Source organism: Petaurus breviceps, unplaced genomic scaffold (assembly GCF_028583685.1).
Source record: "Petaurus breviceps papuanus isolate PSGF00001 unplaced genomic scaffold, PetGlider_PUasm1.0 80, whole genome shotgun sequence".
Lineage (NCBI taxonomy): Eukaryota > Metazoa > Chordata > Mammalia > Diprotodontia > Petauridae > Petaurus > Petaurus breviceps.
The window spans coordinates 23,533,039-23,558,138 of NW_027186540.1; the positions used below are offsets into that span (position 1 = coordinate 23,533,039).

At 34.8% G+C, this 25,100-nt stretch overlaps 1 protein-coding gene across 7 annotated transcripts in view; it reads left to right on the top strand.

The window, feature by feature from the left end:
• LOC138176057 (inactive histone-lysine N-methyltransferase 2E) overlaps window positions 1-25,100 on the top strand; it is a 90,727-nt gene that overhangs the window by 54,129 nt on the left and 11,498 nt on the right. For 6 of the 7 annotated variants that reach the window (XM_069106805.1, XM_069106801.1, XM_069106800.1 and 3 more), the window contains 8 exons: window positions 2,378-2,608; window positions 2,730-2,860; window positions 5,137-5,254; window positions 6,299-6,408; window positions 11,270-11,534; window positions 12,733-12,831; window positions 24,128-24,292; window positions 24,723-25,031. In XM_069106805.1, coding sequence (XP_068962906.1) covers window positions 2,378-2,608; window positions 2,730-2,860; window positions 5,137-5,254; window positions 6,299-6,408; window positions 11,270-11,534; window positions 12,733-12,831; window positions 24,128-24,292; window positions 24,723-25,031 — 1,428 coding nt within the window. The remainder of the gene's footprint in view (window positions 1-2,377; window positions 2,609-2,729; window positions 2,861-5,136; window positions 5,255-6,298; window positions 6,409-11,269; window positions 11,535-12,732; window positions 12,832-24,127; window positions 24,293-24,722; window positions 25,032-25,100) is intronic. The other variant, XM_069106803.1, reaches the window with a different exon arrangement.

Consider the following 25,100-nt stretch of genomic DNA (forward strand, 5'->3'; position numbering starts at 1 on the left):
GGGGGCTGGTGTGTGTGTGTGTGTGTGTGTGTGTGTGTGTGTGTGTGTGTGTGTCTGGAGGCTGGATCCTAACTCAGGATCCTCCTGACTCTCACTGTGCCACCTAACTGCCCCTTTCTTTTTCATTCTTGAATTAGTTGGAATATGTGCTTATTTTTATTTATTGGTATAAAATTACTACTTTGATTTTTACACAGTTCTGTATGTAATTTGTAGAATTATTTTACAATTTTGAGCAAGAACACATAGAGTGATTTTCTCTTTTGGCAATTAATAACTAGGAAAAAATATGCTTTTAGTATATAATCTGTCCCTAATGCCAGTGGCAAAGACTTCTAAAAACTATTAAAATATATATAGTATGGTCACTCAAAATTAGGGTAGTGTCATATTTGTTATCTAGTAATTCTTTTTAATGCATTACAAAGCTGGCACAGGATATTCAGTCCATGTGCAATTTTAAGATTTTGGGTCTATCATAACTAAAATAAATTGAGTGCTATTCTCACTTTTAATTTGAGTTTAAATCTGTGTATTCATAGAATACAGTTTCAATATTCTTCAGTTTTTCTTCACAGGAAAGAAAATACTTGTAATATATAATCCTGTCCAATTACTTAATATTATAGTTTTGAATCACTGAATATGATTTTAAATATTCACAGATTTCTGTCATACATACTTGTAAATTCATAAAGTGCATGTTGCAAGGTAAAACTTCACTAAGATTCCGTATATAAATTTCCCCTCCATTTGCCTTTAAACCTTTTAATACACTGGTGGAGGTTGGGTGTTATGTTTCATCTGCTATTTATGAATCTTGTCTAGCTATATAATTTAATTTCAACTTTCAAAGAAATGGAGTTTATAGAATACAGCCAAGCTTAGAAACAATGTTCTCATCATGATCTATGTTTGGGATTTTAACTATTTCACATTTGGCCAAGAGGTGTAGATTTCCAATCTTAGAATTAAGCACTTTTAAGACATTTCTTCAGAATACACCTTAGCTCCTTTGACCCAGCAATACCACTTCTAGGACTGTATCCCAAAGAGATAATAAAAATGGGAAAAGGACCCACGTGTACAAAAATATTTATAGCAGTTCTTTTTCTGGTGGCCAAGAACTGGAAATTGAGAGGATGTTCATCAGTTGGGGAATGGCTGAACAAGTTGTGGTATATGGATGTAATAGAATACTATTGTGCTATAAGAAATGAACAGTTAGCCTTCAGAAGATCCTGGAAAGACTTATTATGAACTGATGCTGAGTGAAGTGAGCAGAACCAGGAGAATATTGTTCACAGAAACAGCCACAGTGTGCAGTGACTGATTTTGATAGACTTAGCCCTTCTCAGGAATGCAAGGATGAAAAACAGTTCCAAAGGACTCATGATGGTAAATGCCATCCACATCCAGATAAAGAACTATGGAGTTGGAATACAGAGTGAAGCAGACTACTTTCTTTTTTGTTTTGTTTTTTCTTTCTCGTGGTCTCTCCCTTTCATTATAATTCTTCAGTGTAACATGACTAATATGAAAATGTGTTTAATACATGTAACCTTGGGCAAGTTACTTAACGCCAATTGCCCTCCAAAAATGCAATTAAAAAAAAAGAAAATGCGTTTAATAGGAATGTGTGTATTGCCATAACATATTGCCTGCCATCTTGGGAAGGGAAGAGGAGAAAATTTAAAACTTATGGAAGTGAATGTTGAAAACTAAAAATAAATAATAAATTTTAAGGGGAAAAAAGGAATATACCTTAGCTTTTATTAACCTTTTTTTAATAGAAATTTTTAGATCTTAAGCATGTGATAGTAACTCAGAAAATCAGTTTGTCTCTTACCTACAGTATATAGGTTGATAGTTTTTCAGATCAAGTTTTGGGTCAGACAGATGACTTAATCACTGAATAGTTGTTATCCTGGCCTATCTTGCCCATATCCTTTGAGCTTTCTCGACACCCTTGCTACATTGTAAGATGTTGCTAACTACTATGGTGTGATATTTTTTTTTTAGCAGTGCTGCCTTAGGAAACAAAATCATTTTCCTAATCTAATAGGATAATAAAATAATTTCCTAATCTAATAATTCTGTGTTGATAGTACATTCTCATAGATTATTTCTGTTTTTATAGTATGTAGGTTAGCACTTTTTTTTCCCCCTTTTTGGAGGGCAGTTGGGGTTAAGTGACTTGCCCAAGGTCACATGGCTAGTTTTTTTTTTGTGTTAAGTGTCTGAGGTCACATTTGAACTCAAGTACTCCTTACTCCGGGGCCAGTGCTCTATTCACTGCGCCACCTAGCTGCCCAGTACTTTAATTCTTAGTGAGTGTATATGTTATAGTAAATTTGCTGTGATTTTTTTTCCCTAGGGCTCAGCTCCAGAGATTGAGCCTTCTGATGGGTCAAATTTTGGATGGGAGACTAAAATCAAAGCTTGGATGGATCGTTATGAGGAAGCAAATAATAACCAGTACAGTGAAGGTGTCCAGAGAGAGGCACAAAGAATAGCTTTACGATTAGGCAACGGAAATGATAAGAAAGAGATGAATAACAAATCAGAATCAAATGTCAGCAATCTGATCTTCAAGCCCCCTGTAGAGGTAACTGTGAAACATTGGGGAAAAAAACTTGTAGCATTGTACTTTTATTTTCTAATAAAGCAATTAGTGGTATTGATAATATCTAAGCTGATTGTGTTTTAAAATTTGACATTTTTTTTAGAGCTATATACAAAAGAATAAGAAAATTCTGAAATCTGCCAAAGATTTGCCTCCTGATGCCCTTATTATTGAATATAGAGGGAAGTTCATGCTAAGAGAGCAGTTTGAAGCTAATGGATATTTCTTTAAGAGGTACATATTTAATTTATAATTATTATTGTTGTTGTTGTCTTTGCTACTTTCTTTAAAGTAAATTTATCATTTTACTTTAAAATAAAATTTCTGACTTTTTTGCCAGCACTAATCTATAACTACTTTTCCCCAATTTTCTTAATGGTTAAAACTGCCCATTTTGAAATAATAATGAAGGCAGATCCTTTCATTTCTCTAAAAGGGAGGTAGTTCTCAAAGATCATGCAGCAAAATGTGACCCCTACATTCAAATTCTCCATTCTACAGCTCCTTCCCCCAGTTATAGTTTACTGACTGGGCTTTCTGGCCTGGCATCTGAAAGGTCCTGCAATAGCTTTTTTTTCTCAAAGACTTAAAATTTATCCTCACCTGCAGGCCTGGGTAAGGGGTTTGAAGGCCCAACTATCCAGGAACTGTTTTTTATTATTAGTTTAAATTTTCACTATGTTTTGATTGCTTTACTCTACTCTGAGAAAAAAAAAATGAAAGAAGGTTGAGAGCCATTGCTCTAGAGCCAAGTTTCAGCAAGAAATTGAGAGAATTAGACATGTATAACACGTATAAGTTCTAAGGTCATTCAAACTCTTTAAGATGATGAGGTGATATCTAAAGGAACATTTTATTAAAAAAAAAGTTTAAAATATTTCACTTTTGTAAAAATATCCCTTAATAGAGTTTTATCTATCTTCTAATTGTCTTAATAAACAAATTAAAATAGTACCTATGGAAAATAGTGTGAGAGGGAAGCTCTTGTAAGTAAGTTTATTTTGATTGTCTCTTGGTCTCAATGAAAGAGAAGTTCAGGGGCCACTCAGTGGGCCCAGTATCACTAATGATTGACATTAGACTTATGACCTGCTTCATTTCTAATCTAGGCCTGTTTACTTCCTTAGGCCACTTGTCAACCCCCTGTTCCCAGGGGTTGTACCATATTGATGCTAGACTCTGAGACCTGATCTGTTCAGCCCACTATAGCTTTGAATTTTTAAAATCAATAGATCCTCCAGACTCAGCCTTGCCAGTAGCAGGGATTACAGATATGTGGCACCACACCTAGCAGGGATCCTCACTGTTAGGGAGCCTTGTACAAAAGCTATACAGTTCTTTCATATCATAAACACTAGAGTGTGGGAAGATGATAGTACCATCAATAGGTCATAATCACATACTTTCTAAACCGAGTAGGGCAAAATCTGGCACTGTTGACTCTTCCATGATGCTAGCAAAGAATGAGAGTCACATTTTGACTCACTTTTCTCTGCTAATTTCCCCAAAGCTTCAATAATATGTAGTTGTATGCAGTTATGACTGTTTTTGATCTTATATAATCCAGAAGTATAGCGATTATGATTCATTGGCAGCTATCATCTCATTAGCTTCTGGGAATTTCAGTAGGATGTAGTTGCATAAATCCCAGGTCATTGCTTGTTTCTTGACTATTTTAACCAGTAATTAACTTTTAAATCTGGTGTCCTACATGCCACCCACTAATTATTCAATGTTTCTTATTACATGTGCTTGTTAACTGCAAGATTTGTTTTGACAGTTCCATATAAACAGAGGTGCCATGGCTTGTGTTGCATGTGTAGATATATGTGATCTATAAAGTCATTTTAATTGCACTAAAAAGTTACAATGTAAAAATATCCTGTAGTGATTGCTTCTTTGACAGGGTATACTGACTCAGTAATTTATTCTTGTAAACTCTGGATTTCCAGATGTGTGTTTTGCTTAAGGTAACGTACATGTGTACATCAATAGTAGAATCTTTTATAGTTAACAAACATTACCTTATGGGTAAATTTACCAGAGGTATTTCTATATTCTAAAAGTTTATAAGCTGAAAAATATTTATTCTATGTTCTCGGCAGTGCAGAGGGAAAGAGAATTTTCATTAAATATATGTTTATTCTTTAATTTTCCCAATGTTTTTCCTCCATCTTGAACATAGATTACTTAAGTTAGAGTCTCAAAGAATCCATCAGATCCAAACATGACACACATAAAAATCAGGGGAAAAGGGAGATGGCTGGTGTGTTTATGATGGGTTTTGTCTCATGTTTCTTTTTAAATTTCTGTACACAAAAAAATATGACTATTAGAAACATTACTCATCCCACTAAAATAAACCACTTCACTGTAATGTTATGACTTATTTTAATCTATACTTTAATTCTCTTTTGCAATAAATTAGATATAATCAGAACATAAATTTTTGAAATTTAATAATTTGCCATGTTAAAATGCCAGTGAATGATAGCATTTTTCCTTTGCAGGCCATATCCTTTTGTTCTCTTCTACTCTAAATTTCACGGGTTAGAAATGTGTGTTGATGCAAGGACTTTTGGAAATGAGGCTCGATTCATTAGGCGTTCTTGTACACCAAATGCAGAGGTAGGCTGTTTTTGTGGTTTTAAATAGAGGTAACATTTTGACTCTTTAAAAAATCAATCTTAATGACTGATTTGCTGTTGTGCAGCATTTTTCTCAGCTGAAAATCATATCTTATTTACTGTTTAGGGATATGTGACCTTTCATGGATTTCTTCATTAAAGAGTTGTGATGACACCTTTCCTTTAATTGTGATTTTTCAAAAATCTTTTAGTGTTCTCACAAAAATACAAGGACACTTGTGGTATGCTAATTACAAAGATGTATATTTATTCTAGGTCATCTAGTTCATTCTGCATGAAGCTTGTGATCTGATTTGGTACTTTAGCAGATGGCGAGTAGCATAGTATAAAGAAGGGGGTGGGGGGGAAAGCACAGGATTTGGAGTCAGACAGCTGGGGTTCAGGCCCTGCCTTTGCACTTTCCCTTACTACTACCCCCTTACCTTGTAAGTCATTTAACCTCTTAGCTTCAATTTTCCTCATCTGTAAAATGAGGAAGTTGTTGTACCATATGATCCCTAAGATTCTTGTCAGTTCTAAAATCCTAGGATACCCTGTAAAGATAAAAACTGCCTAACCATTTAGGCAAGAAGATTTTTATGGTTTACGTAAATAGATTTTCTAAGTTTCAGTTAATTGAACAATTACTAATTGTGATTATACTAATAAGATTGATTTATAAGCCAGCCTAAAATCAGTATCATTATTTCATTAAATTTCAGTATTTTCAAGGAACCTAGCATAATGAATGCACACATAGGTTTTTAATATATACTCTTAAATTAATATTGTCAGAGTGGCTGGGTGGTACAGTGAATAGAGCAGCGGCCCTGGAGTCAGGAGGACTTGAGTTCAATTCTAGCCTCAGACACTTAACACCTAATAGCTGTGTGACCTTGGGCAAGTCACAACCCCAATTGCCCTGCCTTCCCCCCTCCAAAAAAGCAAAAAAAAAAATTTAATATTGTCTGCATTATTTTATTTAGATTAAAAAAATTATTTTTAACGAATTGTGGACTAAGCTTCATTTTTATTTGCGTTCTAGGTGAGGCATGTCATTGAAGATGGAACCATTCATCTTTATATTTACTCCATCCAGAGCATTCCAAAAGGAACTGAAATTACTATTGCTTTTGATTTTGACTATGGAAATTGGTACGTGTAAGAGTTGCCATTTTGCATACATGTTTTTTTAAATAGTCACAGGACTTGAGTAATAAACTATATGTAGTTACTACTTACTATTTCTAATGTAATCTATTAAAATTTTTTGTTTTGTGTTTCACAAAAGTGCTCCTACTCTACCATTAGTAAAAGATTAAGGGATAGCTTTCTCAATTATCATTGCTTTAGACATGATGAGGCAAATTTTTATTCATTTAAAAATAATTTTAGTAATTAGAAGTAATTTTGGATATATAACATAATGCCTTTTAAAATCCATAGACAATTATCATTCTTTGATACCATTAGCTTCTGAGGATGATTTTTTTAGGTTTTGTTATTTGTTTTGTACATAGAAGAAAGGATTTAAATTCATTGGAAAAGGTGGTCTGATTTGTGAAATTTCAACAGTCGATTGATTTTTGTTTCATAAAAGCCATTCAAAAGAGAAAAAATCCATAAATATTTTCATCCAATACAGTATCTGGGAATGGCTTATCTTTCTTTAAAAGAAAGGAAAGAGAATTTTAAGCAGAAATACTTTTAATTACTGTGTTTCTAGTTTCAGATGACAGTAACCATAAATTTTTCAGTCAAAAAAATCCTTTTTCTCTTTAAGAAAGGTAAGGTGGACAAGGTGGTGTTTCATAGTGACCTGGCTTTAGCATTAGGAAGACCCACCTCTGACTCATACTGGCAGTGTGACTCTGGGCAAATCAATGCCACAGGCCATTCTAAGATTATAAATTGCAGAGAAAGTGCCCATCTACATTGGTAAAATTAAAGCCTCAACTGGAATTTCCTTATACCAATAAAGTCAAGTGTTTCCATCTCTTCTCTTTCATTCTTACCTTCCCCCAAGTAATCAAGTGTCCTGGGGCTGAGAGAAGTAGCAAGGATTGGGAATTAAAATATTCGATATAAAAATACTATTGGGGCAGCTAGGTGGTGCAGTGAATAGAGCACCGGCCCTGGAGTCAGGAGGACCTGAGTTCAAATCCGGCCTCAGATACAACATACACACACACACACACACACACACACACACACACACGTATCCGTGAGACCTTAGGCAAGTCACTTAACCCCAGTAGCCCTACCTTCCCCTCTAAAAAAAAAAGAATACTATTAAACCAGTACACAGATACTTTGGGGTACTTTGTCAGTGGGGAATAAAGCTGACTCATATAGGGAAAGAGATACTTTTTTAAAAGTCTAGGGATTTCTGGGCTCTGCTACCATAATTTCTTAAACAATGAAAAAGAATTAAATCTCTTTCTCACTAGTTAAGTTGATAATGCTGTAATGTAAGGTTGAACCTACAAATAACTTCTAATGATTCTCTCATTTCTCTGTCACCTTAAATATCAGAGTTGAATGTGAGCAGAAATGGTACCAAAAAAGGTGCTTCTGTTTTTTGTACATTTCCAAAATAATAGTAATGCAACCATATGGTGTTCTATAATAACATTTGAGGTCTTGACAAACCAATTCAAGGAGTATTAGCATCCCAGAATATGACTAAAGAATACAAAATAATAAGGCTAAAATAAATGTAGATGTAATTGAAAATCAAATTTCATCTTCCTCAGTTTCATACCTTTTTTCTTTGTTCTGTCAGTTTCTTGTAGCTTGCATCTTCCCTTCCCAAAATGGATTGTTGACACTGCTTCTAGAGCAGATAACTTGGAGGTCTTTAGCTGAGGACTATCAGGAATTGAGTAGCCTAATACTAAAGCATTATACTTAGCCTTTCTCTCTATGGTTCTGTTATCGGATTCTCTGAAAAGATATAAAGCAAAACAGAACTCTGATACTGTTTCATTATTCACTGTCATAGTTGTAAAAGTCTAGGGCTCACCATCTAGGTGAGGTATATCGTTGGTTTTTTTTTTTTTTTTTTGCTTTGATCTTTCTTCCTTAATTTTATGAAAACAGCACTTCATAATAATGGTCCTTAGCAGCAGTTCACAGATAATAAGCATTCTGACTTGATGTCCAGGTTGTCACAGAAGTGTTAATGTAGTATTAAAACTGAAAACTGTAGTAAGACTTTTGGATATCCTGTATATAGCTGTAGCAATGGCAATTTTCTCTGCATTTTCTTTTTATTTGTTCACTTTGTTTAAAAGATATGCTGGATTTTTTTTTTTAAGCTTTGATCTCTTCTGCACTTATATCTAGTGTTCCTTCTTGGTCATTATTTTCCAGGCACAGCTTCCCTTATGTGGGTCTAAGACAGAATCTTGAGGACTTAAAAAAAAAATTTTTTTAATCTATTGTAGTTTACGGGTTAATTTTATAGTAATCTTTGCTTTAGACTGTGGCAAAGAAGGATTTTGCTCTCATTTTAAATTTTGAATCTGTGGCCAGAACAAAATCTTGAATAATAAACCTTTTTCCCAAAATGCTTGTATTATATACTTTTGATTTAGTATTTTACTTAATGCTTCAACTAAACAAATTTTTAAGAATACTATTAAGCTTTTGGTTTATGGGGCAAATAAATTCTTAAGATAGTAATCAGGTGATTGGTATCAGGTTTAAACCAGATGATTTTAATTATAAAGCAAGGTTGGTGCTGTGCTAGGCCATTTGGCAACATGATTCTGAGACTAACAGAAATCACATGTGCCAGGAGCTGCTTTCAAAATTGTAGCTGTTCCCACCAAATCCAGGACTAGGAATAGGAATAGGCAGCTGAAAAAGAAAAGAAATGCAGAGCTGAGTACCACTGACACTTTACATGTCTCAGTGACAAAATCCTGCTTTCTGTGCATGGCATACTGGCAGTTTGTTTTAAGCTCAGTCCGACATGTTGAAATAGAGGCTAAAATCCTCCAGTGAAAAAAAAAAATGGGGCAGCCAGGTAGCACAGCGAATAAGAGCACCGGCTCCAGGGTTGAGAAGACCTGGAGATCAAATCCAGGGCTCAGACACTTAGCACCCACCCAGAAACGCCTGGCCTGTAACCTTGAGCAAGTTACTTAACCCCAATTGCTTAGGGGCGGCCAGGTGGCTCAGCGAGTAAGAGCACCGGCTCCAGTGTCGAGATGACCTGGATCAAATCCGGGCTCAGATACTCAGCACCACACCCAGAAATAATAACTGGCCGTGTAACCTTGAGCAAGTTACTTAACCCCGATTGCTTTTAAAAAAAAATCCTCCAGTGAACACTAGCAGTAGGTTGTACAGTTTACCTAGCTTGTCCCAAAAGTAGATTTTTTTGTTAAATGTTCCCTATTTCTCTATCCCCTCTTATCTCCATTGGTGGTGATGAGTGATGGTGGCATGTCTGATTGGCATGTTCTCACTCCTTTGCTCCTGTCCAACAGGGCTGGGGCCTACATGGATGGCTCTCCCCAAGCTGGCTACTGAGTACCTGAGCTGACCTCAGGAAGCAGGAGCCAGACATGCCACCATAACTCATAAAAGTCTTCAGTACTGCTGCTACTACCAGAAAATGGGCTAATGAAGAAATAGAGAAAGAAGCTGGAACACTCTTCCCTGAAAAAATAAGAGAGTCCCCAGGTGGTGGGAGAGACCCAAGTTCTGGAAAGCCTTGGTTTGCATCTTTTTCAGCAAGGCTCAAAGGGTGAGGGGACTGCTATTCCAGAAGCTGTCCTCTAGTTGGGGTAGGGGTGGTACTGTCCTTTTCTTCTATAACTGTTTATTTAAAACTTGGCAAATGTGCAAAGAACTACCATAGAGAAAATACAAAGATAATTAAGATATAATGCTTAAGGAGCTTAACAGGGTGGAATGGGAGGTATGATACATAAATGTGCAAAACTGTACAATAAACCCCAATTGCCCTACCTTCCCTCCTCCAAAAAGAAAAAAAAAAAACTATACAACAAATATACAATAGTTATAGTGTAGAAGAGAATATAAAAGCATTATAAAATTACAAAGTCATAATAGGTACCTTTACATTTGTTTTACATTTGCCTTTCATTAAATGCATCCTTGAACATAGATTTTATTAGAACTTTAATTAAAAGTTTATTAATGTACTAACCTTTAAATCAGTATTGTTGATTTTCACTTATTTTCTTATGCCTGTTTGAGCTTAGTTTTAGTAGTAATTGTGATTTTTGGCTTAATGCTTTAACTATAAGGCATTTCCTCACCTTTACCAATTTAGAATTTGACTTTCTCTTTTTTCTTTTTAAAGGCAAACTTGTATTTCATTTCTTGCTACCACATTTGTTGATAGTTTAATTATGCACTAGTGTGACATCTAGTGGTAATAGGATTAGTTTTTGAAAAGTGTTACTCCAAGGTCAAGAAGATTATTTTGAATGTTTCTGTTACATTTGGAGAAGATCTAAGTTCAGATGCCAGCTCCTGTTACTAAGCTTGTCACCTTAAATTAGTCACTTAATTTCTTTTGGCCTTTGTTGTTTCAACTCTTGAAAAAAGGAGATCAACCAAGGCTAACACTAAAATCTTTTAGGACTAAGCCTTAGTCTTATGATCATGTGCCTACTTTGGGACACTAATTAGAGAGAAAAAGCATTCTCCTGGAACCCAAAAGTGCATAGTAGATGCCCATTTAAAAGATATTGACCGTAATTTTACTATTTAGAGTTATGAATAAGTTTGTAATATCTATGCATTTATTATGTATTTTGTCACATCCCCAATTGGGGTTTCAGTCTTTGATGAGAAACTCAGTTCTTAATTATATTTCTGTTTTCCTCCTATAAAATCGGATTCAACTGTCTGTAATTAAAATAAATTTAGAAAATCATAACTCCAGACATTTTAAAATAGATTATTAAATTGGTTCTTATAATCACATTTCTTAATAAATATTAACTATACATTTCCTCTCTCCCACCCCCAGCAAGTATAAGGTAGATTGTGCGTGCCTCAAAGAAAATCCTGAATGTCCAGTTTTAAAACGGTGTTCTGAACCAACGGAAAATATCAATAGTGGTTATGAAACCAGAAGGAAAAAAGGAAAAAAAGAGAAGGACATTTCAAAAGAAAAAGAAACACAAAATCAGAATATAACTTTGGATTGTGAAAGTGCCACCAACAAAATGAGGAGCCCAGATAATAAACAAAGAAAACTTTCTCCACTGAGACTATCTATATCAAATAACCAGGTACTGAAATATACACAATGCAAATATTGACTTTCAGAGAATATAATGAACTTTTATAAAGCAAAAGGGAAGGATTTTATTAATATTGTTATTTTTTAAAGCCCAAATTCTTCATGTACAGTAACATTGCTTTTGAATATACATATTTTTTAAGTAAGTCCATTGTCTTAGTTAAAGTACAGATTCTACCAAAATTTGTACCTGCAGTGTCATCATTAAAGAAGGGTAATTGAGAGTTTATTTCATTCTTGGATAGTACTACTTTGGTAAAAACAGAGGTTTATACTTTTTGATAGGTTTCCTTTCTCTTGAATGTAGGCTTTTCCATAATTTTCATACTGGCTTCATTAAAGAAACCTAGGCAAAATCAGAATCTTCATGATGGTTTTTCCCTGATTTCCTTGATTCTGTGATAAATGTTCAAGTCATTTTAGTATTCAGCAGTAAACTTCTTTTCTGTTTCTTTGACAAAAATAGAATCAAATAATCTTGTTTCGAGTAGTGTAAAAATCAATCAAGAGCCAATGAGATTTTTGAGATATCTTAGTGTTTATTTTTCAAATTTAATGATGTTCTTATTTTTGGTGGTGGTGGTGGTTTGTGTGAGTTTTAGATCATTTAGTCACTAAGAAACAGAATTTTGTAGGCATCACAAAAATTAAGTGAGGGCATTTTGTTTTGTTTTGTTATTCAATTTCAAATACCTTTATCTTTTCTCTGTAGCTGCTTATAATTATCCTGGAAAGTAAGGTCATCTCAGGTTGTGAATCACCAACTATTTGACTGCCTAATATGTGCAAGGCACTGTTAAGCAGTGTGACGATGGGCAGGTGTATCATTATATGGTTTTGGGATGAATGCAAATATATAGCATAAGATTATGTTTATGTCTTTACTGTGTAAACAACCTCTGAAAAATTTTGAGGGTTCTTCACTGATAAGAATTTTGTGAGATATAATTACAAAAGAAAACTCTTGGATGCTTGGATTTGAGCAGCTTCTTGAATCAGGAGACGTTTAGTTTCAAAAATAGGTCTAAATAGGTTGTAGTTTACAAATTGTTGCAGCAGTTAACTGGTTGTTTACTTTTGACATAGTGGTTTAAGGACATTTTAGCACCTCTATGCAGTTAGTAGATTTCCCTAGTTTTTAGATGAACTAGTGGAGCTTCTGTAAAGCAGTCATTTCCATCTTTCAGGAGCCAGATTTTATTGATGATATAGAAGAAAAAACTGCTATTAGCAATGAAGTAGAAATGGAATCAGAGGAGCAGATTGCAGAAAGGAAAAGGAAGATGGTAAGTTGGGAAGCAAGTAGCTGCTTAATGCTGTTGCTAGGGCTTAGTGACAGCTGCTCTTCCCATGCTAATTGTTGCTCCCTTTACATGGGCTTTAGAATGAGTATATGAAGTCAGTTCCCCAAGTGTGCTTGCTATGCCATTGAGAGCCTTCTCATTTGGCTTCACCATTAACCTTCCAAGCATTTTCTTGCTAATATGCTTTTTTTTTGCTCAGTGCATATATATGTGCATATATATTTGTATGTGCATGTGTGTATACATATATACACACACACATATATATACACATATATATTTTTTACTGTCTGCGCAGCACTAGAAGATATACATGTTTGTCATTTAAGAAAGTTTAAACTACATTATACAAACACAAGTTTTAATAAATTTAATTGGCACTTATTAATCAAAATGTCTTATCCTTTCTCTTTATGATTTAATTTTAAAGGAGAAGTGGAATTCAAAGAATTAAAGGTTATATAACTAGTACTTAAGCAATGACTATTTCCTATGCAAATAGGAAACCCAGTTTTTTACAGTTAAATTTAGTAGTCCCATTTTCTCATGTGACAGTCCTAAAATAAGACCGCTAATTTTATATATAGTACAAGTTGGCTGAAGTATTGTATAAAAATAGGTACAAAGGAGCGGCTAGGTGGTGCAGTGAATAGAGCACCGGTCCTGGAGTCAGGAGGACCTGAGTTCAAATCCAGCCTCAGACACTTGACACACTTACTAGCTGTGTGACTTTGGGCAAGTCACTTAACCCCAGTTGCCCTCCAAAAAGCAAAAAAAAAAAATAGGTGCAGAGTTAAGGAAAGATAAATTGCTTATTTTCAGCCATCTCTATCCATAGGTCTAAGGTTGATATTTTCTCTGCATCTTATAAATGATTTAGTATAAAATAGTACTTAATTAGGCCAAAGGATAAAAGCAGAACAATATTAATACTGCATGAGATTTTAAAGACTCCACTAAAGCTACAAATGTTTATCGACATAACCTGCTTTACTTTTTCTTTCCCTCTTTCCAAACTCCTCTCTTTTTTTTTCCAGTGACTTTTTTTTTTGCCTGTGTTCTTTAAAATTCCCAGGGTTTCATGAAGTATTCAGGGATTCCTTGAAAGTATGGTTGTTGCAGACATAATTCCTTTGTCTCTTTCTACTACATCACTTCCTGATAACCTATCTTTCTTAAGATACGAAAAACAGTGCAGAAATGTCTTAAAACTTAAAAATTACTGTTCTGTTTGGTTAGGCTTATGGGTAAGTGAAGTAGAGGAAATCATTAGGAGACGGAAGCACAAACAAACAGGAGAGTCCTGGTAGATCTGCTCTTGTCACCAGCCTTGTTTTCCTCAAACGCTGGCGGTGACTTGGCTTTTCACTGACAAGCCACAGAAGATCATTAATACAGCTTGGAAAATAAGTGCAGAACCACAGGTTATCTTTATATATTTATACACAATATTTTTGTCTAGATCAGATTTCAAGGCTCCACAAGCTATTTTTAACGCAGAAAAGTCTATTAGTAGTGAAAATTTTGTTCAAAATATTTAAAGTGGCATACTTGGGGTATGTTTTCAGGCCCCATAAAGAAGAAAAGCATACCTTTCCTGACACAGTTAATTCAATTCAGATGAGCACTAGAGAAAATGTTTTTGAAGAAAAACCAAACATGGTGAGATTGATATAGGTATGGGAGTAATGTTGTCCCCTCTTTGAAGGAGGAACTAAGTTCAGGAGAAATTGGAACTGAAAAGAGAAGGAATTCTAAGGGAAACATTTAATAAAATGATTTCTGCCTCTAAGCTCTTTTGATAACATGATGTTAATGAAGCTGTGGGTATGGAGTTGGGTACTTTGATGAAATAATTGATTGTTCTGCCTTGTCATTTGCTACTCAGTTAAGCCTTGGATATGGGTTTAAGATTTTATTCCTCAGAACTAAATGGGCAACTTTTCTGAGGCCCATTCTTCATTTTAACCCAGTGTCCATTCTTTTTTTGGGGGGGAGGGGATTATAAAACTTAAATGTTTCAAGTGAAACCTCTATCTCTTTAACTTATCATATGCCCACTTCTTTTATCTTCTCAGAACATAATGTGGTATTCTTTTTAATCAGGCAGCTAGGTGTCACAATGGAGAGATTGCTGGGCCCAGAGTCAGGAAGATCCAAGTTCAGATGTGACTTCAGACATTTACTAGCTTTATGACCTTGGGCATGTCACTTAACCTCTGTCTGCTTCAGTTTCCTCAAGCATAAGATGAGAATAATACTAGCACCTGCCTCTCAAACTGTTATGAGCATCAAATGAGATAATGGTAATGTGCTGAGCTTAATACCCTGGCACATAGTAAGCACTATATAAATGTTAGTTATAATCATAATTGTTGTTGTTTTAAATATGTATATTATCTGAGATTTTGTAAAATTTTGAGCGTATTCAAGTAAGCAGAACCTAATAATCTCTAAGATACTACAAAAGTAACTGGCACATTTTAAAGAACTATTATTATGAAAGATTGGAACAAGGTAAATGATTATCTTGATTATTTTCCCACTTTATACTTTGTCACATAGCATCAGTCAAAACAGTCAGGCTGGAAGGAACTGAAGCAGCACTAAACTGGGATAGTAATGAGGGAGTGCTTCAGCTTGAGCAAATTTTGTATTGATTTCAACTTGAATTTCTGACGCTGGATAGAGTATGTAAATAGGTCTTTTAAAACTATACAGAAAACTGGTTAGCTGCTTTTATTCCATAGGAGAGGATCAAAGATGTTCTGAATTGAAACATGGGTCTGAATTGAAAAAAACATTTTGTTTGGTTTCCTCTGTCCTTACTGCCTTTTTTCCCAAATCTTTGGGTCATATGTCAACTGCTTCCTGGAGATTTTTTTTATATCTCCAATTTAGATATGTGTATTCTAAGTAACCTTTTCTTGACATATGCCTATCCAGACTCAAAGTCCCATCAGTAGATCTATATTTGGTAGTCAATGTTAGTGCCCCCTTTTTTTGTAAGGGGGCTTGCTACAGGGGGAATTAGGTTTGGAAGGAAAAAGGAGACTGAGAAAAACTGATTTAATAAATATTTATTTTATCTCCTATGTATATTGTGCCCTGGGAGGTGAAAGGAAGAATTTAGTACAATTCCTGACTTCAAGAAGTTTTGATTTTATTGATAAGTAAGGCAGAAAGTGGTATGTGCCATAAAAGTTGTACAAAAAATATAGGCCCCCAATTTCTAGGTGATATGATGAGACTTGATGGAGGAGGTAGCACTTGAATTGGAGTCTGAGTAGTAGGATTTTTACATGTGGAAGGAAGATCCTAGGGGAAGTAGTCCAAGTTGACAGAAACTTAAGTGTTGTTAGAACAGTACTAGGTGTCATGACTTGGAAACTTTGGTTAGGGCTAGATTGTAAAGGGCCTTAAATGGATGGCCAAGGAAATCCCATAAGAACTATCTATTGGGATGAACTGTCTATTAGGATATTTCTACTTGAGCTGGATTTCTCCCTTATGGATTTTTTTTTTCTATTCTCTTTTTCCATTGCTTTCTCTTCCAAAAAAAGGTCCTTACCCATATTCAAGAGCAAGATTTGTAGCTGAGCTGTTTGGGAATAAAGAGAAGGATGAGATTTATGGCTGATTGACCCAATAAAATGTCAGTTTCTTAAGAGTAGAGACTACTGCTCCCCTACCTCTTTCCCCAGCACCAGCACAGTACCTTACAGGCAAGCACTTAATTGTATTTCAGACAAATTTTTTTGTTTAGTAAGCTAGACAGACATCTTGAGCAACCAGTTAGGATTGGTTATTGATTTAGGAAGCTGTAAATGTTAGTGATGAGACTGAGTGAGCATTGATCATTACAACTGGCAACAATAAATTCAAGAGATCTTTCAAATAAGAAATTCAGGTCATATGTGAACTTAGATGGAGAAAAAAATCTTTATTTCAATATAATTTTTTTCTTGTAATTCATAGTTTTTTATCCCTTTAAAAAACATTCTAAGAAGGGGCCCACAAAACACAAAAAAAATGGTTAAACCCTGAGCTAAGACTACAAGAGTGTTAAGAGTACTGTATCCACTTTTGCACTATAGCAGTGGTTAAGCGTGTATAGAGGCAGAAAATTCTGTAGATGAAGTTGTCATATAAGGTGGATCTGCTGAATATCTGATGTCCCAGCCCATTATATTATTTTGAAATACACTGTGAGATCAGGGAGAGTAAAGATGCATGACCATGGGACCACTTTTCAGTGACCAAGCAGCTCCTTCCTTGACCTCTTCATAGCCCCAGTTTCAGGTAATTGGATCTACAGGTGTGAAAGGGCCTCTCTGTGCTTTTTGAATAACCTGGTGTGGACATGAGGGTTTCCCAGCTGTTACACTGAAGGCTTTTGCAATTGATCCTAGTAGTTCCTACAAGAAGGAACTTGGGATTTTTTTGAAGTAGTTAGACAGCATTTATTATATAACAGTAATCAAGTTTGCTTTTAAAGAATTCTTCCTATGTGACTCCTTGAATCCCATCATTTCTATGTTTACTTTGTCCTGTCTAAAATTGAGCAAGATGAAGTTATTTTGTCAGTGGTTGGTAAAATATAACCTTAATCTTTTGCAGAAAGGTTCTGGTTTTTTGTAAATATTCAACTTACTGTCATTTATTTTGTGCATTATCTGTAGCAAATTTTAATCCATTTGCTTTACATTATTCATTAGAACTATATTTGGAATGAGTGACATGGGTTTACATCCTGACGTTTGTTTACTAACAGTATGATATTTGGCAAGTAACTGATATCTCTCTGTACTTCAGTTTTCCTATCTGTAAAACAAGGGAATGAGAGTAGATGGTTCATGATTCTGTATTCTTTCTACTATACATAAATGTGTTTAAGAAATTAAATAACTTTAACATTAGCCTCCACAAAGAATAATTATGGAGTTAAATTTATTGCTAACAGTTTGTTACATGCTAGGATAAATACAAATAAACTTAATTATCTGCTGTGCTGATTCCCATTTCATTGACTATTTGATTTTCAACAGGTCTGGTTTAAAATTTCTTCCCTGGGTAAAAATATTACAAAATAATTCATAAGACAAAATATTAACATCATTTTTTGAATTAAATATCTACAAAGGAACAAAGTATTCACCAGTATGGTGGAATAATAGAAAATTCTCAGAAATAGCCACACTCAACCCACCTTCTGTTCTGTCCTTTGGCTTTCAGTTTAGCATGTGTAGTGAATTTCTGATTAGTAAGATGCATAAGGTAGACCATTCTAGATTCTCCAGGGCAGGAACAGAGTAAAGCAGACTTTGGCCTTAATCTTTTAGAAAACAACCTAGTGAAAGGAGTTAGATTGAAAGGCCATATGCATAGGCCCCTTTCTTAAACTTGGATTGTACTACTCATATTTCCCACATTTATTCCTAATTTTTGCCCAACTCCACACTCTACCAAAAAAAAAAAAAGTTCTACAAACTGTAATAAACAGCATACAATGAAAAACACCATGGCATAGCAGATACAGTGCTGGAGACCAGAAATACCTGGGTACCATTCCTTGCTTCTAAACACCTACTTACTGTGTGGTCCAGGGCAGTCTCTTAACCTCTTGGTGGTTTGAGTAATTCTCTAGGAGCATGACTTTCAGAGAAAATGCCAATATGGAGTTGGTAGAGCAATTTTTCTCATCTTTTACTTAAAGTGAGCACCTATATAAGCATTCAGCAACTGTCAAACCGAGCCTTGATGTTTTAAGTTAAAATAGTGCTCTAATGGAAAGAGGGGATGAGGAGACCTTGGAAAGGTCACTTTCTCTTTCTGCACTTAAATTTGTCTCATTCACAAAAGGAGAATAGATTAAACAGTTCTGTGATTCTCGGCTGACATTTTTCTTAGTATGATGTTTATAATTAGAAATTTGAAGAAGGAATTGATTTTCATACCATCTTTTACTTATTTGGGGGGGATAATAAAGAAATTTGCACAACCCTGTTTAAAATACAAGTGAAATGTTTTCCTTCAGTTAAACAGGAAGTTGTAATACTTAGTCTTTCTTTTAGATATCAATACCCAAATAGTAATTATCTACAACCTTTATCCTTCTGGGAAATGCCAGTATCCAAAATCATAGCACTTGCAACTGTATTTACATAAATAAGAGTCTCACATTTGAATTACTCCTTCCCCCCACTCTCAGTCTCAAAATTAAATTGAATTTAATTCAGTTGAGCACTTGCTCAATACTTATTAGAGCATCTACTACCTGCTAGGTACTAGGATAAAAAGATACTATGATACCCTGCTTACAGTATAATGTAAAATAAAACAAAACAAAACAGATAAGTGTGATAAGGGAGGGTGAGATCCAGAGCAATGAGAAATTTGAGGGGGAATATTTGAATTGGGCTATAGATGGGGTGGGACAGAGGAGGTAGAATGTGGTATACATCTCTACAGGTGAAGCAATAGGGTAATTGGGTCACCTGTAATTAATTTTGAGGTATTAGCTAGACTTGAAATTAGGAAAGCCTAAACTGTAGTATTGCCTCAGACACTTAGTAGTCTCGTGACCCTGGACAAGTCACTTAACCTCTCTCAGCCTAAGTTTCCCCATCTATAAAAAGGGGATAACACCTGTCTTCCTAGCTTGTAAAAATCAAGTGAGAAAATATATGAAAAGGGCTTGGCAAATGTTAAAGTACTGTGTAAACTATATAAATGTGTTCTATTAGTATTATTTATTCTTGTGATGGTCTTATGATTTGCAGTTATAATAGCATGCTACTCATTCTCTTAAGCAATTACATATGAATATATAACATTTAAAAATGTTTATTAAAGTTAGCTACTTGGAAGTATAAGTTTTAATATTCTTCAGAAGAGAAACAAAACTTATGTGTAGGCTAAAACATTTTCATTACCTTAAGTGTGAAAAAAATTAGAAACATGTTCAGATACCAATCTTTGTTTTACCATCTGGTGAAAGTTATACATCTTATGGTATAAAACAAGTAGAAATTTTGATTAAGGTAAGGATGAAACCAAAGAAAACAGCTGTTCACAATTGGTTGTCCCAAGATTATATGAACCATTTAGCTGTCAGTTTTTCTTCATAAGGCCATTGTTTATCAAATAGGAAGGAAAAAGAAAATGCAGTTTCATTTATCATGTTTCTTTTTTAATACTATTGTGTTCTTTACTCTTAATATTCAGGTCATGGAATTTTATTTGTATTTCTGATATTTAAGCGTACAAAATGAATGATTACGTGATATGTACCATGATAAATTGAATCATAGTTTTAAGTTATTTGTAACTATCATTCCCTTAAAATTGAACATGTATGTTGAAATTTATCCTTAACTAAAGGAATTTTGAAGTATGCAGAAATGTCTCAAGTTATATAATATTTAAAGTACTCTTATAGTTTGATTACCCTAATTCTGACGTAGTAGTCCAGTAGATATCTTTAACATTCCCAACACAAGCAGTATGTCACCTTTTGTGACAAAATTACTGAGGGGGTAGCCCTATGTATTATCAGTCAGGATAAGTTCAGCCTCTCACAATTCTTTGTACATATTCTACAGAGACATATAAATGGTTTTCAGTTCTTGCTAGTTGTTTAGCCTAGTCTAAGAGCAGATATACCATGTACACAGACTTCAATAGTGTCCTAATGTGGAAAAAAAAATCCTCTTAGAGCAAGCTTCTCATTTTAGTATGTTAAATTCAGTCATTCAGTTGGCTTGTGCCTGCTCAAAGTTTTGATGACATTAGAATCGCACAGAGCTACCTTGAAGGAGTTTGATAATTCCTCAGAGCAGAAAACTCAATTGCCTAGTATAGGAAAAGTGGGTCTAGCTAAAATGGATAGAGGTATTTGGGAGTATACTGAGCAGGGCTGTCTGCTTTACCTTTAAAATCACCCTTGAGTTTTGGAGCTGGGAGTGACCTTAAAGGACACCTCTTTAAACACGCTACCAGAGAAGGACATTGGCTCTCAGAGACAAGGGGACTCCCCTGAGCTTCTAGAGGCAGTAAATAGGGAAAACTCAGGTGTTTTGACTCTGAACCCAGTGCATTTTCTCTGGTTTCTTTTAATCAAATCCAGCAAGCAGGTGTGTTTGGGTGTTTTTTTTTGGGGGGGGGGGTGGGTTTGGGGGTTTTTTTGTTGTTTTTTTTTTTGCTTGTTTTAATTATAGACTTTTTAAAGCAAAAGCTATCAGTTATCAGAGGGGAACATTAAGTGGGACCAAAAGGCTTGGGTTCTGAAAATAATGGCTATTATTTATATAGCACAATGCTGTGAGGTATATAATAATGCAAGTATTGTTACCAGTCAATTACAGATGGAGCTCAGAGATGAGTTGTCTGTGGTTATGCAGCTTGCAAATTGTTCGTATTGGGATTTGTACTAAAGGTCTAATGATCCTATATACAGCATTCTTTTGAGACGGCTGTTAATTATATGACTTGCTGCTCCACAGCTTGTATTTTCCAAATCAAGAAATAATTTGAAAAGTTAAAAGTGGACATCCTGAAGTTTTTATCCCTGCCTTTTTCCCCTTACCTCCTCCAGAATTTTTTTTTCCTTATGCTTACCTATACTGCCCTTTCTTGGTTTATAGGTCTATTTCATTTGTGAGGGTTCTCTCTTTCACCTGGCATTTGGGTAGTTTATTTCTAGATAAATTTTCTACCATCTAGTATGAAGGATGACTGCAGTTCACCTTTCTCTGGAAGGATATGCTTTGTTTCTCTCATTCTTTTTCATATGGAAGGATAATAAGCAGAAGTTTTGCCTTTCAAGCTCACTAATAAAAGTGATACATATGCATGCTATGTCTTTTGGTCTGTGCAACAACATTGCCCTAGATTTCTTTGAAATCTGTGGATTTCCACAGATATTAGAATTGAAAAAGAAAAGTAGCTGATACACCCATAATACAGAAAGTTGGAAAGCAAGTAGTATACACAGGGCTTGAATCATGGTACATCGTTGAAGCTTAAGGAGCAAGTTAGGAAATGAAAAATCTTTTTTTGTGAGCTTTCATTTCTGATGTCCTGTTCGTACCATGCTTCCTCTACAAATGTTCCTATTATGTTTGTGTCATATAGATTAATGCAGAGTTTATCCCCATTTTTCAAAAAGTAAATTTACTACTGAAGGGAAAGTTACTGTGTATCATGACATACTTTTTATACTCCTCATCTGAAGAGCAGAGCAATGTTCTACCTAATTTCCATTGCACAAAGAGGCAAAGGCTTGATTAGAATTATAAGCCTCAACATCAAAGTTACCATAGGAATGAGTAGGAGACTTGGGATGCAGACCTCCAGTAATATGGGAGATTACACAGCAGCCAAATTATTGAGATTCTTGTGTTTTTCATGCCAGTAACACATAGGAGGAAAAGTGGTAAGGGATTGAAGCTTTAAATCTTTATTTGTATTTCCCAAGCCTAGTGTCTGATGCATCACCCATCTTTGTTTTTGGCTGATGACTCTCTTTGCCAAGGCCAAACTCATTAGGGAAGGGGAAGGGAATAAGCATTTTTTAAGTACTTGCTATGTGCCAGGCAGTGTGCTAGGCACTCTACAATGATCATATCATTTGATCCTCATGAACAACCCTTTGAGTTTGGTGCTGTTATTATCTCTATTTTACATTTGAGGAAATTGAAGCAGACAGAGGTTAAGTGACTTTTCCAGGTCACACAGGTCGTAAATATCTTGAGGTCAGGATTTGATCTCAGGTCTTCCTGACTCCAGGCCCAGCATTCTATATCCAATGTGCAACCTCACTGCCTACGGTTTTCTTTCATGACAGGATAAAGCAAAGAACAGATTGATGCTTAAAATGAAAATTACCTGCATAGCTGGGCAATTTTTTTAATCTAGCCATTGGAAGGTAACAGAGTGAGGCACTTTTAGCTGAATTCTCAGTGTTTTGGGAAGGATTACAAAGTAATATAGAACTATGTTCCACAACTCCACCTGGATGTTTTGCTGGTATTGCTCTTAAGACCCTTCCTACTTTCAGTTGCCAAATCCAGAATATCTCTTGTATTTGGCCCTTTATTTTTACATGTATCACAATCACCCTACTTCAGGATTTCTCTTCTTAAAACACCAATGTACCCAGATTCATTCATATTTTATCCTGAGTAAACTTTCCTGAGTGATTTTCCAATGCCCATAATAAACCTTCAGTATGTATCAAGTAAAGCTCCAGATCTTGATGTAATCTACTTTAAAGTTACCTTTCTAGCCTTTGCTCCTCTTGTGCACTTTCATAGTCTGAATTCCAGCAAAAGTGGATGTGCTTCTTATTTTACTCTTTTGTTTTTGTATTTGTTTTTCCCATCTCTTTTCTTGGAATGGATTCTACGCCTCCCCTTCTTTTCCCCCCCAAAAAAGAAAAAAAATCAGTCTTTTAAAAACTCCTTTTTACTAAGGCAAAATTTGAATGTTACCATCTCTGTGAAAGCCTTCCCTTACAGCTCTTCTTTTAATCTTTCCCTTCCCTGGCTGAAAGGTGATATCCATCTTCAAGTTTATCAATGCATGTTACCTGGACCTTCCACTGATACTGAATTACACTCTCATTTGTACCAGTTATTTGTCTTTTCCCTTATATTAGATTGTAAGCTCCTTTAGGGTAGGATCTGTGTCTTTCTTTAAATACCCTTGCCCATAGTTAAATTGAACTGAGTAATGTTTTTCAAATAAAATTATTCCTGTGATGTATGTGTGTATGTATGTATGTATGTATGTATGTATAACTTGGCTATACAAAAATTAAATTATTTGGTTGTATAAATAGGATGTCTTTGCAATTTGAACTTATGGTATGCAGTTTTAAAATACTATGTGGTATGTATAAAATTCAAAGCTAAAGGCTTTTTTATATTCTCAGTAAGCAACAGTCTTTCATGTTATTCATTTACATTATAAGAAATTTGTTAGAATGATTATTAAAAATATTTTGGAGAATGTTTATGGTCTTCTGGAGTCAAGGGAATACTGTCAGTATTGTCATAGTGATTTATTGCCTAATAAACTTGTATTCTAAATATGTAAACATTATGGGGTCCTGAAAATAGAAAATCACTGTTAGGAACTTTTTTTTTAAGTTTGTTTAGGTCACGGAACATTAGATTTCTTTGACATATACCTGATTGGAAGTGATATTATGGCCTTTACCTTTATTACACTTATAGAAGTGTTTATTAAAAGATTGTCCCGTTTGGTTATCTAGACAAGAGAAGAAAGGAAAATGGAAGCTATTCTGCAAGCCTTTGCCAGACTTGAGAAGAGAGAGAAAAGAAGGGAACAAGCTTTGGAACGAATCAGTACAGCAAAAACAGAAATCAAAACAGAATGTAAAGATACACAGATTGTCAATGATGCAGAAGTTGTACAGGTATATATTCTTTCAGTTTAATTCTCAGTTTGTTTTATGACTTCACCTTGCAGTTAAATTTAAAAATTTTTTTATTTGCTTTAAAAAGAACTAAAATTGGACACTTTTAGTGATATTTTTATTTTCTAAGCTGACAGGTGAAATAGAATAGCACCAAGTAGTTCTGTGTTAAATGCTCAGAACCAAAAGATAATAGATGCAGATATATAATAATCATTTTCTCTCCATTATGAATATTGTATTTCCTTTTTTATCTTAATTATTATTATGCCTGCAATAAAAAAATTTCAAAATTTTTGAAGATTATAATCTACTTTTTTTGTATTTATTGCAAATGGTTTTGTTTCCCTTAGTAACTTACTAGAAAAGATTGATACTGTTTCTTTTTCAGTCTAGCCAAAAATGCAAATTATGGTTTATGTCTTAATAGGAAACAACAAAGGAAGAAACTGCCAGCAAGCCTACCCCTGCCAAAGTAAATAGAGCTAAGCAGAGAAAAAGCTTTTCTCGAAGTAGAACTCACATTGGACAGCAACGCCGGCGCCACAGAACCGTCAGCATGTGCTCAGATATCCAGCCGTCTTCTCCTGATGTAGAAGTTACTTCACAACCAAATGAAACTGAGAACACTGCACTTGCAGCAGAGCCTGAAACTGAAACTGCCATAGCAGAAATAGTTACTGAGACTGAAGTTCCAGCACTTAATAAATGTCCCACAAAGTACCCCAAAACAAAAAAGGTATGATGTGCTAAAAAAGAGAATAACAGATGATGCTTGTTTTCTTACAAATCAGTAGCTAATAATGTT